Below are 15,007 nucleotides of genomic sequence, written 5' to 3' on the forward strand. Positions count from 1 at the left end.
ATTTCTTGGGCATAATTTGCTGACAATTTGATCAGAGGGCCAAAGCACCTCCCCTAGGAGGACAAGCTGAGAGTTGGGGTTGCTCATCCTGAAGATGAGAAGGCTTCAGGAAGACCTGATTGTGGATTTTCAATGCTTAAATAGGGGCTATAAGAAAGAAGGCAACAAGCTTATTTTAGCAGGGCCTGCAGCAATACGACAGGGGATAAAGGTTTTAAATGAAAATAGGATCAATTCAGACCAGATATAAGGAAACAATTGTTTACAATGAGGGTGCTGAAACACTAAACAGATTGCTCAGAGAGGTGGTAGATCTTAAAATTCATAAGTTAAAAATAATCTTCATAGCATTGGGTTCAGTAATCCAAAGCAGTTTCAGAAGTCACCAAAAACTTTCATGCCTAAAAGAACAAATTTGAAAAGCACATATCAACCAATCTCAAAGACTGGCTCACCAGAAAGCAAAAAAGGGGTAGCCAAGAAACCAATCAGTTCAACAGAAGCAGGAAAAGTGTGCCAGTCTTTCTATCAATTTGGTTCTAGAATTTAAAAAGGAAGTCGCAGGAATCTCCCTCTCTCCTTCTGGCAGAGACAACATCTTTTTAAACTTCGAGGGCTTTTTAAAAAAACCAGACACATTACATATAATTTGAGATCACATTATAGTATGATTCTTCATTGCTAGGTTGTAGGCATTTACATAATCACATCAGGCAGTAACTTGCACTGCAACGAAATTACCATATCAAAAGAGCTGAATTTTGCTGGCTTAAAATCTCATTACATTGGTTTCCTTCAAATAGGAAAAATCAGTGTTCAAGTCCCAAATTATGTCTTCTTTGTTAGACCTTTGTATCACCAGTAGACTATCTTAACACACATGGATCTGATCTGCAGCCCTCAAGCAAACCCTTGGGGTTTTTCCTCTGAAAACAGCTTAGAGGAGTTCCATCAGTAGAAAAATTAAGTATTGAGTTTTTCTACCACAGGAATAGATTGAAAAACAAAACCCAGAACACAATTACTTCTATCCACTTACAGATACCACTGACAGGAAACAGGTTAAATAGATTATAAACAGCCTGTTCTTTATCATTTGCAGGTGTCACAAACACCAAGACAGCAGCTCAGGTACTTGAGCACCTAATGCCCTAGGACACGTGAAGCGAGCACAAAGGTAGCTGGCAGACACAACAGCTCCAGAAAACCCATTTCATTCCAAAGCATAATCCAGTGGCCAGGCAGGAGACTTGACACACCTGCACATTCCTAATCCCAGACACATATTGAAGATGCATGCTCAGAAAATTGTTTAAATGAGCTAAAGAATTATCTTTGAAACAAGCAACATTTTTTGAACTTCCACTGCCTAAAAAGCAAGTTCTGCATTGATAAATTGGATATATAAAGTGAAAATAAGCGTCTGCTTTTTCACTGCCTGATCAGTGAGCCTTGCAAAGCACAAAGCACAAGTTATTTCAGTTTAAAATAACCCTTCAAAAGAGTTTGCGACATAGAGGTCCTTATTGCCCAATTTGTCTAAACCCTGGACCAGAAAATGATCTGAAATCCAGCTCAAAGATGGCATTACAGCACTCCGTCTTTCCTGAACTTCAAGTTAAATCTAGATGCTGATGCAACAATCAATTAGTCTTACAGCAAGGGCTCACAAGGCCTATAAGGAAACAAAAGGCATTTACTTCTTTTAGTTCCAAGCAAACCTTTATAACATGGCCTAATAAACCATCATTGCTACAGGAGGAGGGACCTCCCATGACTCCTCATTGCACAGTTCTGCTGAATATATGCAAATTGGCTAGAACATAGCCAAGAATTAATTCCACTGCTTTTAGGCAAACTCCTACACAACAGCATTATTTTCTGACAATAAATGCATATACTTAAAAACTGGAAGAGCAATGGCTATAACAAGAACAATCTGTAATACAGGAAAAGGAAAAAAGGTGATGTGAAGTTATGTAGAACTTCATACATATCTGTAACAGAGTATCTTTTGTGCTCTCTAAGAGCACCATTGAATTGAATTAGGAAGAAAACCTGCTGTTATTTGAATCAAAACCTGGAGTAATAAAATTTGATTTTAACACATTTGCATAAAGCAGCTTAAGTACATTTACAATGACATATTAGAGCTCTAAGCATTGAACACAGCACATGCATCACCAAAACCCCCACAGTTGCAATTTCATGGTTAAATGCACTGTAGGAACACAAACATCTCTTTTTGATGGCTTACTTTAATTTACATCTTTCTTTTCCCCCAGAGAGATAAACTCTTATAATCAGTCATTAAGTGGCTACATATGTACCAACATACAACCTTTATTGTTGTAATAAGAAACAAAGTGCCAGACAGCATCAGTAAATACTAATATTTTTGGCTTTGTTACTACTAAAACAAAGCATAAAGAATGTGTCTGACTCATCAAGTGTCCTTCTCCCCCCTTGCCAAATCCCTGCTTCTGTTCAAATTTCTTCTGAACCCCTCTAGGATGTAGCTCAGCTGCTCTCTACTGGCTGCTTGAGATTATTGCCTGGTCGTGAAAGCAACACCTTGTACAGCACAAAAGTTAAAGCATCAGCAATCAGCTTTTGCTTTACTGTCTACCTTTTCATTACATAACCATATTCTGCATAGACCTGCCAAAAAACCTGTAGGATATACGTGGATTTTCACAAAAACTTTTTAAACTATTCATATTGCTCCAAGCAAGTTCATTTTTTCAAAGAGAAATACAAATGCTGCCCAATGTTATCAAATCCCATTACTCAACTGAAGACTCAAGGAATACACCCAAAAATTAGGAAGGACAGTTTCCTTCAAATTCCACTCAGGGTTATAATTTATAACGTATTCTCCAATATGGTTTCTAGATCTGCCCTACAAAATAATTGCTCCGAGGACCATTGTTGCACTAAAATTTTCCATAATACATCCAAACTGCTGGTTTGCACCCTTGGATGCCTCACAAGTCTCCTGTTTGTGTCCAAGTTTGCTGATAAATATTGGCTTGCTAAAGAGACCCTAGTGACAGCCTCATAAATAACCACCCCACTGTTCATTAGCTTAAATCAACACATATACACCCTGCTGTAGCCCTAATTCTTGGAGATGTGGCTTCAGGATGGCACAAAGATCCTTCTAGAACTGCCCTTCTGTTTCTTCCATTTTTAGCTAACCAAAGTATGTCCTTTCTACTAGTTTTTTTAACAGGTGTGTGTGTATGTATACATATATATATATGGTAATTTAATAAATGCAAGCCCCCAAACACAGATGCTAGAACATCCCTGGAGATACAACAATTGCTCAGATCAAAAGTAGTTCTACCCCTTGGGAAGAGAAAAAGAAAAGCATATCAGAGAAGCAAAGTGTGACACCTCTCCTCTCCAAGAGCATTAAACATTTCTTCTACTTGCCTTTCTGATGTGAATACAAAACACCTGGAATATTTGCAGACTCATTGCGAGCTTCCCCCTTGGTGGAGGATTAAATCGATTTTGGGTGAGATTTTAAATATATTTCTTACCACAGCCTCGGAAAGTTCTAAGGTGCTGTAATGATGAAAGAAGTACCACTTCCTATTGACTAAATTAGTCAAAGTGCTCCAGAACAATTCTTTGTACCAACTCTAAAAAGTTTAATTTATACCCACACTAACTGGCTGGCTGGCATTACTGCATCAATTTCAGTGAGCAAAACACAACTTCAGTGAGCGAAATACAACTCCTCAGAAACAAGCAAGGCATACCTTATTTTTTGCCTCTTGTTAGCAGTCTTAAAATAGTTAAGTTTTTGGATTTAAAGGCATAATTGCACTGTAGGCATATAATCAATTCATGCAGATATGTAAACATTTATTTCAGGATGACATAATAAAGAAACAGGTTTCTGCTTTCCTGTTTTATGTACTCCCAAAGTTCTCTCCCACACAAGGTACTTTAGGTCATTTGTCACGACTTCATATATGAAGTATCTGTAAAACTGTTTCTGCAGCATTTAAAAGATAAATTTTGAAAAATGCAATATTTTTTCTACGTCTACCCAAAATGTTCACACAGTACTACTTGAAGTTCTGCTTTTCACATTAATTTTCTCTCAGGATGAGGTGCTTCAGAACACTTTAAGAGGAACCACAAGTTCTGTTGAGTAAAATTGCTTGACAGATGGGAAATTAAGGCATTTCTAGGTACATCCCATAATGAGGCATCCAAGATCACTGTGCTACAGAAACATTAGGCATAAAAACCAAAACATACCAGCAAGAGGAGGTTTATGTGAATGCAGACTGCAGGGTATGCTGACAATTAACTGATGCTCTGGAATTGGAAGAACACCTTCAGATTTCCTGTCATATAAATCAGAAAAGAAAAGAAATGTGAGAATGAATGAATGAATGTTACCCAATGTGATGCTACAGCTCTTGCAGAGTTATTTCAGATGGGAGATAACACACAGAATGTTCATTCACAAACTTCAAAGTCCAAGGGAAATTAAATGTTGCTCAGACATAATACATAAAACAACTTATGAAACAAATTATGAAATCATTGAGGCTTTGGACAAAACATGGTTTACAATAGCCATGCAAAGCCACTGAGAACAAACAATGCAGTCTTTTATGTCAGTATGTATGGAACAACAGCAGCATCCCCAAAATGGCATCAGCCTGTGCCAAGGGCTCGTGGTCCAAGAGAACCTGTCAGCAAAGGAAGCCCTGTCCACAAGGCTTTTGTCCAAGAGTTTCCCAAGAGAGCAGATGCAGGAACACACAGGGGTTCCCTTCTTTAGTCTCACTAAGGCACTCCCTTACTCCAAAGCTAATAAGGCTATCTTTAGGTTCACAATCAGCCAAGAGATTTTGGGACATTATATTGCATTATGAGTTAGTGATACATACAAAGGGAATCCTAGCAGCTGAAAAAAAAAAAGACATTTACCATAAATATCCTGACATACCTTAAGGCTTCCTTTACATCTGCCTGAACTCTCCCCAATATGAGAACTTCATAGGGTTTTTTGTGCAAAGAATCCAAAGGCAACACAAATTCTCCAGCTGTAGTAATCTGACACAAAAGAGTTAAAAATATACAGCAGAAAATTTTAATATCCCATATTTTCCCAAGACCTTTTCCTTTAAAAAAAGAAGGATATTGATGATATCACAGCTTTCAAATAGCGACGTAAATGGTAGTAAATAGACAAATGAGAAGAACACAAAGTGTCATAGTGCAAGTCTTCTCAGTCTCCAAGAAAGCAACAAAATAAAGAACTTACTTTTACCCAGTGCCACTCAGCAAGTGTTTTCACTGACCAGTGAGGATAAAGTTCATCCTTAACAAAACGTAAGTGCTTCTGTCTGTTAGTCACCCACATGACTACAAGACAATTTGGAGCAGCTAGTGCTGGTACAGGAATCTGCTTGATTTGCCATGAAGACAAGTAGCTGTACCTGTGCCAATAAAGTAAGAAAGCAAATTAGCATATACCAACCATAAAACTTTCAAAGCAAAACAAATGGATAAAAAAATTACACAGACCACTCACTTCAAGAATCATCTCCTGACAATCTAAGTCATAAAAATAGTTCAAGACTGACACCCAGTGGACAATTCCGAGAGATTTGATATAAAATCATTAGTGTATGAACATAAGTTTTGCTGAGCAGAACCTTGAACTATGTACTTTCACTATGCCTTGAAATAAAGCACTATTAGTTGTGACTCTTAAGTTTAGGAGCCCATGTTTCTTTTCATTTAAGAACTATCAGATGTAACTCAATATTCTCATCCTTGTGCCAGAACAAAGCTATTTAGTGAACAGCTTCTTAGGCAATGTAATGCTATTCATTTCTCATAATAAACTCTCTTCTGAATGAAAATGACAAGTGAGTCACACTAATTTGAATGGCAACAGAACAGGTCATTAGAGATAACAACTTCTCCAATTATTTTCACAAGTTGTTCATTTTTTTTTAATTATCAGCCATGGTGGAAGTTTTCTAGGTTATTCAAAACCATTCTGCACTTTTCTGAACTAACTGAATGCTACATTGGTGAATCCAGGATGCTTTCCAGATCCTGTCCTGTTCTACCATTTTTTTTTCATGATGCAATTCTACACTATCAATAAACTGCAGCTCGTGGAACCTACACACTGCAGCACCAAAAATATTGGCACACTGCCTAATGAAAATTGGCAGCCACCATGTGGGTAGCCAGGACCCTACACAATGCTACAGTGAGAAACAGCAAACAAGGATAAAATCCAAATACCTCCTGGACTGTCTAGAGGAGAAAGTATTCACCTAGATGAGAAATGCTTCACAATGACTAGCTGCCAACAAGATAATTATGAGCAGTGATGGCTCCTCCATTTTTTGCCTTTATTTCATAAGGGAGAAAGGATCTTGGTGACTAACTTATGCTCATAACTACAATTATTCTCTGAGTACCTTATATACTCAAGAAAGACACTTCTGAATGAGAAATGTCTCATTTGAATGAGAGTTTAGAGAGGTTTCTGAAGGGCTTTCAAAGGACAGCCTACACATCCGTCCCTACATCTTCAAATGTTATGTCTTCATAACAAGATCAAAAGCCACGGCAAACTTTATTCTAGAAAGTTGTAAGACCATATTTCCTGTCCACCCTTCTTTCAAAGAGATACAATTCCATGGTAATAAGAGGACTCCACTAGCATAAACATGATGTTACTCAGCAGTGGAGGAAGCCCATAAAAAATTAAGTTAATAACTTCATAAACTACAGTACTCAGAGCTCCTATTGCACTAGAAGATTTCACTGCTGCATTATCATGTTTTTCTAAACATTAGACTCAAGCTTAAGTTACACCTCAAATTAAATAAAAACGCACTCCAACTTCCTAGCAAGATTTCAGTCCTGGAAATACTTACATATTTATCTAGCTTTATGTCCACTGAAGAAACCTTATTAATTACAAACTAATATGTGCATGATCTGGGCTGTACAGAACAGCTGAATCCATACTTTCTTTGTAAAGAGCTAACATTCTCTCACCAGCTAGATAATTCAAGATCTACTCTTGCAAATATCTTGTATGCCAAGTATCCAACACATTTCAGTGAAATACCTAAGGCAGTCCATAGATTTGAAGGTAAGCATGTGTGAAAATATTTACAAGTTTGAGCTACAGTCTCACAGTGGTCCTGGATTGGATCAATATATTAAAATGTTAATTACCCTCTGTAATCTACGATGACAAAATTTGGTTGATTTTACTAAAAAACATACCTGTTACTCCTTTTAACAGACTTGTTCTCCCATGGTGGATCAATCACAATTACATCATATTTTTTCTTGTCTGGCAAGTGAAATTAAAAAAAAAAAAAAAAGAAAAATCAGTAAAGTAGCTTTAAAAAAAATCTATGAGTTAAAACAGATATATAGCAAAACTGCAAATTTCTTCTGTTCTTTTCAAATAAGAAGTTAAAAGACTTTTGACATGCTTGTGTTAATTCAGATAATCATATCCATAAAATTCAGTATTTTTTGGCTGATTACCTAAGGAAAAGACTTTATGTGGTCTGTGTCAGATCCCTCTAAGAAAGTTTGAGTATCTTTAGGACTTTCAGGGAAAGAAAGGATAGCAGAGTGCAAGTCTCAAAAGTAAAATTTTTTCAAAGTTTCCCAACAGAAGTTATGCAATAAGGCATCCAGCTGAGTGAAAAGCTACAGCCCTGAATGCAAGATTCCTGTCCTGTTTGATCTTTTATCAGGCCAACAGAGACATGCAGAGCTTCAAGCCAGCTCTAGAAAACTGTTTTGCACTACTGGAGGTAAAGAGAGACAGATAGTGTATGAAATGAGAATCAATGAAGAGTAAAAGAACCGATAGAGTTTTCATGGGAGAAGCTGAGTTTACTTTAGCTGGAGGATAAAAGATACAGAACACATGCACAAAAAAACAGAACTCCCCAATTTTAATTCTCCAGAGAACATCTTTGTTCTTTCATTTAGTCTGACAGCAAGAACAACAGCTTAGTATTTGATGTTCATGAAATGTGATTACTACACATTATTCATTTAACACTGGAGGTGTTATCCTCACAGTGGACTGACCAGCAAGAATTACTTCTATTTTGGCAGGTGAAAGGGAAGATGAAAAATAACAATTAAAATGGACAGCAGATTTACTCAGGAAAAAAGTCTACAGTCAGGGCATTATGTTAACATTCACTGTTGCTTATTTCAAAAGCATTTGCTCAGATTTCTTGGACTGCTCTGTAACTCTTTGGAGAATCTTATATGCTCCACTGTGGAGAGTGGTAGCAGAATGATAATAATCTTCTTTCTTTCCTACAGATGAAAACAGCTTCCTAGCTAGATTTTGGACTTCAAATGCAAAATTATTATTTAGATAGCAAGATTCTACTTCCTGATTATCTTCTCAATAAAAAACAAAATTAAAAAATCATAGCATCTAAATTACATATGCTTCCTCTCTTCTCAGGTGCAATTAAAAAAAATCTAAAATTACTGATTAGAGGGAAGAGCAGTAATGCCCAGCTCTTGCTCACAGGCAACATCTTTCCTGTAAGACTGTCTGGTAAATCCTAGCTATGACTGATAGTGACAAAAATAATAGTAATAATAATGAAGGTCAATTTGAAAGCTACTGGAATGGCACTGAAGACTTATGCATGCTGTCAGCTTAGGGCTGGGGATAGTGCCTTGGATAGCTTTTGATCTACTTTTACAGAGAACTTGATTATTCCAAAATCCCCTCATTTCCCTGTTGCTGATTTTTACATAAGCCAATACCCTCAGCTGTGAAACACAGAAGCTGAAAAGACAAGTCATGCTTGCTACTGGTGGTCTTGCCTTCCAGCTGGGTGCAACAGCCTCTCAAACTGTTACCCTCCCTGGGGGATACTGGGTTTTGTTCCACGACCTGTTTATTCCAATCTAAAAAGACCCTGCCACTGAACAGGATGAGTCTGTAAGTGAACACTAGCTTTATGGTGCACTACCTCATCCCCCCGCCATGGACTAATCTAGCTAAAAATCAAGACAGCAGCATCACCACTTCAGCAGCAGCATGGACCTACCTATGCTAAAGGCTTATCCTGTGGGACAGGGACCCAGCAGCACAGCTAGTCTCAATTCAACGTTTCCATGCCTTCTAAGCTGATAGCTGCTCAGAACACGCTCACAAACTGCTGCATTTTGGCTGAGACTTTTAAAGGAGCCTCCTGGAGACAAATAATTCCCTCATAACATGATTTCCTAGCCAACCTTCAACATTCCTTTGAAAGTCCTTACCTATTTGCACAAAGTTAGAAATATCACCTTGAAAGCCTGCAGCAGCATTTGCTATGAGCGTAATGCTATAGCTAAAATCTGTTCACTGAGTCATCTTGACATTAACTGCCCTTCTTGGGCAGGAGAAAACCACCTAAAGATACTTACAGTTCAGCAGGGGCTGTAAACATGAAATATCAGATAAGAGGAAACTGCTTCTTGGTGGCACCAAGTATTTCTGCCCCATTAACACAATAATCTTTGCACAGTTTGAGCTGTTTTCCACAACATACGAAAGCAGGTCCTGCTCTGCACTGGAGGTTTCCTCCTCTAGCACACATACAGCTTGATGGTCACTTTCATTCACAGCTGGAAACTGCTTTGCCATTTCACATAGTTCAGCCAACCCACAGACAATGTGCTGAGGAACATTATTCTTCCTGCAACTGAGTTTTGCAGTCATACGGTGAAGAAAACCACTTTTGAGTCCCTCTTGGACTAAATCCAAAGTCCCTTCCCAAATGAGCTTCCTGACCTGTATGGTGACAAAAAAAAAAAAAAAAAAAAAAAGGAAAAAAGAAAAGATCTTTCAAGTGTCTGTTTGACCAGGGAATACAACTGAAATCAAAACATTTTCAATCTGCAGGCAGGGAAAAGTATCCTTGCCAATTACTGAGATCATTGGCTCAAAAGCTACAAAGGTTTTATAATAAGGCGTCTTGGTCTAACCCCAGCTGGCAACCAAGTACCACACAGCCATTTGCTTACACCACATGCCTCCCAGTCCCTGGTGGGGAGAAGAATCCAAGGAAAAAAAGCAAACCTCATGGGCTACTGTAAGATCAGTTTAAAAACTGAAACTAAAAAATTATTATCATTACTTTTATTATTGAAAAGTGGGAGTGAGACAGAAGTAATGCCCAAAAGACACAACTGATGCACAGTAAGAACACCTACTGACTGATGTCCAGCCCATCCCTAAGTAGCAAATCCATGGCTCCTGGCCAACTCCTATTGTTTATATAGTGAGCACGATATCCTATATCCTATGGAATATCCCTCTGGCCAGTTCGGGGCATCTGTCCTGGCTGTGTTCCCTCCCAGCTTCCTTTGTGCACCTGCTCATTGGCAGAGCACAGGAAACTGAAAACTCCTTGACTCAGGGTAAGCACGGCTTAACACGCTAATGTTTCAATTGTTGCAGTCAACATTACCCTCATGCTAAACCCAAAATGAGAATATTTGATGTTTTCCGACCTATCCTGACCAGGCTGGAAAGGACAAAGCAGCTGCATCTGGGTGCAGACATTTGGGCAACAGATCTAGCTTTAGCATTCAATATGTTAACTCTGGGGCTTTTTAGAAGTCTTAGGTTTATTTTTCATTTGCAGCACTCCCAACTCCATCAACTGTGCATTAGCTGTCCAGCTACCAAGCAGAAAACTAACTCTATCCCAGCCAAAACCAGGACACCACACTGTTGTTGGTTTTCATGTTTTGGTAAAGTTACAATAATTAGAATGCTGGAGAAAGAAAGAGTGATAAACTACTGAATAAAACATTTCAGACAACAGATGTGGAATATCATTGTTTCAACCAAACACAAATTTCAAAGCAATTATCTGAAGTTTAATTTAAAATTCTAATTTAATTTCAAGTTACTGTGCCCATGAACATCTTTTTAATTAAAATGTATACTGGGATCTAAAAATCAGTAATTTTCCACATTTCAATTCACTTCATAAAACAACAGTTTATGCATTTTACAGTCATACAGAAGTACCATCAGTAAATCAAATTAAAGTATCAGAACTCAATTTTTGCAACTTTTCTAAGTGGCAAACATCTCAAATAGCCTGTTAGTCAGTCCAGGATGACACAAGTCTTGGATGTATTTACACTGTCATTCACCTACTGGGGAGTCAGCACCTCCGCTTCACAAAATTTAGAGACCCATTTTATTCCAAATCATGGAGCCTTTATGAGTTTTGATTGTCAGTGAGGTGGGTTTATCCATTTGTCCATTGTCAGTTACAGGGGCTTTATTAAAGCCCCTGTAAAAAGCCATTATACTGTGGTTTCAAAAGCTTCTGATTACAGAATCTTCAAGATTACAAGAGGGCTTTACAAAATGCACTTTATTACAATTCCCAGATTAGTGGAAGAGGAAGAAAAAGATTTTTTTTCATAATTTAATAACGCCACCTCTAGATATCAGACAGTACAGAGTTATAAATTTTTAGTACCTAGGTTTGTGATAAAAAAAGCTCATATTGCTTCAACAGAATTAATAAACATATCTTCAGAAATTATACCTTCTTACATGCATGTGTTAATTTACAGATGGACAAAGTCTTGAATATGAAGCAATCAAAGCAGGCAGATTTAACAAATGGCTGCTGAAGGAGTTTAGCGTATTTTGTACTCTTCCCTATATTGACACTGACTGAAATTCATACATGGATTCAACAGCTGAAATTCATAGATTCACTTGCAAAAACAAAAAATTGCGGTTGTTTGGATTTATTTTTGATGAGTCTACAGATATAAATAAGTGTCAAAATAATCTGCCTTAACTTGCAGAGGTATAACCTTTAATAACACAAATTTAGTAAAAACCCAATACTTTCTAATCTGTGAATGATACAAGAGGCTAACTGGAGTCACTGATTTTTCCGAACTCTGTATCTTCCACATATTCACCAAATATCACCAAAGTTACACATACCTCCAAGGAATCAAACTTCTTTTTTTAATTTCTTTCCTTATTTCTATTGTTGAATGATTTTTTAGCCTTTGTGTTTTCATAATCATGTTGATGCTGAACTTCAAAGTTTTCTCCTTTAAGGTGATTCTGCACATGCACAGCTTATTCAAAAACATAATCACAGGACCTCTACACTGTATAAGCAAGTTTACACACACACATGTTTACTACAAGACTGTTGCTATATAAAAGAAAAAAGCATAGTCATCTAAATGTAGTTCAGGCAGAACAGATTTAAGCAAAAAGCCCAATATGATTAAACTTTTGTCAAAGGAAAGAAAGCAAGTGTAGTTCCTAGTTCAGGTTCACATTACTATTTGGGAAAGCAGTAAGAATACATCAAACATTACCTACAGATTGCATTTCTACAATTCATTACTATGTTTCAGTGTAATTCAGTTGTATCTTCGCCAGTACACAACAGACATAAGCATACAGACTTGAATTCAAATTCATTCATAATGTTTTAGTAGGACAATATAAAATGTCAGAGAAAGATTTTTTTTTTTTTCAATTGCAGAATAAGATATTTTGAAGCACATTTGGTCACAAAGTGTTGAGTAACTCCAGCACAGTGTCCTGAAACACTGAAAGCTTATCTTCAGAACAGGTTACGATGCCAATTTCAAATCAGCCAATTCCTAACCTTCAACTCATCACAACACAATATTCAGTTGTCTATAACAGTCCAAGTTACTATATGAATGCAGCTTCCAGGTCTTTCTAATGTCTCAGATGCAAGTTCACATGTATCCACATAGAAGATCCATGCTGTAAGCACAAATTCAAATGAGGACTGGAGAGACTGACCTTCCTTTCCCTTTCCTTCTTTTCACCAGTGGAACAAGCTACAAAACCAGAATTTGTTTGCAACCATGCCCTTCACTCAGCACACGCCCAAAGTCAGGTAGCAGGTACTTGTAAAATATACATTTTTCCAACTTACCTTTGAATGGTATTCCAAAGCATCCAGTTCACCTTGGTTGAACACACATTTCCTTCTATGTTTCTGCAGAATTAGCAAAAACCAACAACAAAATCCATATCATTCCACAGTGAAATAAAAGGGGAAAACACATCAAAAATACCTGAATTACAAATGAACTCTAAAAGCAGAAGGAAGTTTCCTGTTTTTCTATCACAAGTCAAATAAGCAAAAAGATCTGAAAATACCTAACCTGCTGCACGCTTTCACAAGGTACATAGGCTTAAAACTGTTTTAAATTATTCATGGCACTAGAATCTGAAGGCACCTAGTGCATAGTTTGTGCTCATGCCTCCTTCGGGCCCATACTAAAAGTTTCAGCTGCCAAGGGCAGTTTACCAATTAGAGAAAAAAATTAACTATGTCTTCATGATTACATTTATTGGCTTAGACAAGTGACTCTTATTTTCTTTTATCCGTATGGAACAGTACTAAACAACACTGAAAGTAAATTCATACTGTCCTTCCCAATTTGATAATCTGCACAATCTCAACAGCTACCACAGCTTCAGACTGTGTACCTGACCACAACAAGTGTCAGGAGATTTCAGGAGCAATCCACTGCTTATGAGACACAGAATGCACATTACTGACATGAGGGACACAGGAATATTCTCAAAAGTTCCCACTCTTCTACACTACCTAAAAAGACTCAGGTATGCAAAACCATATTAGTAGTATATTATTTATCAAGGGATTACTGTAATTTACTGTGTTACAGATAACATACCTTCCTAGCAGTGGCAAGAGAATCTCCAGTGTCACTCTTTGCTCCTTCTTGGTATTCCTCTCTGTTGCTGTTGGCCTTTATTTCTGTCAGACTCACCTCAGGGCATCCCTGACACAGCTGCTCCTCAGGAGCTGCAGCTATATAGGGCTTAGAAATATCAAAGAACTCCTCCCGAAACACGTATCTCATTTTTGCTCTTTTACCTTCTGTTTCTACAGCATTTCCAGGACAGTAAGAAGGACCATTGCTTGATGAAGGGGTGGCAGCAAAAGTAGAAATACTGTGACAGTCTTCAGTAGATGTGGCAGAAGTACTGGGAGTGACATCACCAGGGTGTGCAAAGGAGTCACAGACCTCATAGCCACACTGGTTGATGAAAGAGAGATGATCCACAAGCCATCCCACTGCCAGACGATGTACCACGGACATCGTAAGTCCCCTTTTCAGGATGAAAAATCAGCTCCCTGAAACCATGGCCTTCATCAACCATTTGCTCTTCCTGGAGCAACCTCCTCCTGTGGGAATTTTTATAAGAATTCACTTTACAGAATTATCACTGTTTAATAAATTAGCACCTACCTTCTGACAGACATTTCCATGCCCACACAGGGCACACTGTTGAAACTCCTGACTTCATCTGCTTTCCCCATTATGTTCATCCCTATACCACTACTATTTTTATAGCAGCTAAATTTTACACAACTTTTTTATACTTTTATACGGTATGCACTTACTCTTTTTAACAAGTCAGAAAACAGCCCTATGACCCACCAATTAAGTCTAACACTATATGGTATGTGTGTATATCTACACACTGCATATACACCACATATACATGCATTTACACTACATGTCTTTACTATATATGTTACACACACGCTATGTAGACTACATATATACTATTTATATGCACATGCTATATATACACACATATGCTATATATATATTCACACATGTGAAAAATGCCAATCACTTGCTTTTAAAATTTTAAAAGTTTAATAGTAATAAAAATGGTTATAAAAATAGCAATATAATTAGAGTAATAATTATTTGGACAATTTAGATTAGGACAATATGAGACAATAGAAACAAAGAGTTACGGATGTCCAGGTACCTCTTTCTGGGCAGCATAAGCCCGAAAAAGGACAGCCATTAATGAAGGATTAACTCCTAAAAACAATAACCTGTTGCATATTCATACACCTCATACATGACGAAT

At 37.5% G+C, this 15,007-nt stretch overlaps 1 protein-coding gene across 15 annotated transcripts in view; it reads right to left on the reverse strand.

Moving 5' to 3' along the window:
* The window catches only part of LOC141728111 (N(6)-adenine-specific methyltransferase METTL4-like), a 52,584-nt gene that overhangs the window by 36,768 nt on the left and 809 nt on the right, over nt 1–15,007 (reverse strand). For all 15 annotated transcript variants that reach the window (XR_012578819.1, XR_012578813.1, XR_012578817.1 and 12 more), the window contains exons 2-8: nt 13,789–14,303; nt 13,020–13,082; nt 9,475–9,841; nt 7,297–7,366; nt 5,300–5,474; nt 4,982–5,088; nt 4,282–4,370 (exon numbers count right to left, since the gene is read on the reverse strand). Coding sequence is in view for 2 of the 15 variants with exons in the window: in XM_074534462.1 (XP_074390563.1) it covers nt 4,282–4,370; nt 4,982–5,088; nt 5,300–5,474; nt 7,297–7,366; nt 9,475–9,841; nt 13,020–13,082; nt 13,789–14,217 (1,300 nt within the window). In the remaining 13 variants the exon portion in view is untranslated. The remainder of the gene's footprint in view (nt 1–4,281; nt 4,371–4,981; nt 5,089–5,299; nt 5,475–7,296; nt 7,367–9,474; nt 9,842–13,019; nt 13,083–13,788; nt 14,304–15,007) is intronic.

This window comes from Zonotrichia albicollis, unplaced genomic scaffold, assembly GCF_047830755.1.
Source record: "Zonotrichia albicollis isolate bZonAlb1 unplaced genomic scaffold, bZonAlb1.hap1 Scaffold_94, whole genome shotgun sequence".
Lineage (NCBI taxonomy): Eukaryota > Metazoa > Chordata > Aves > Passeriformes > Passerellidae > Zonotrichia > Zonotrichia albicollis.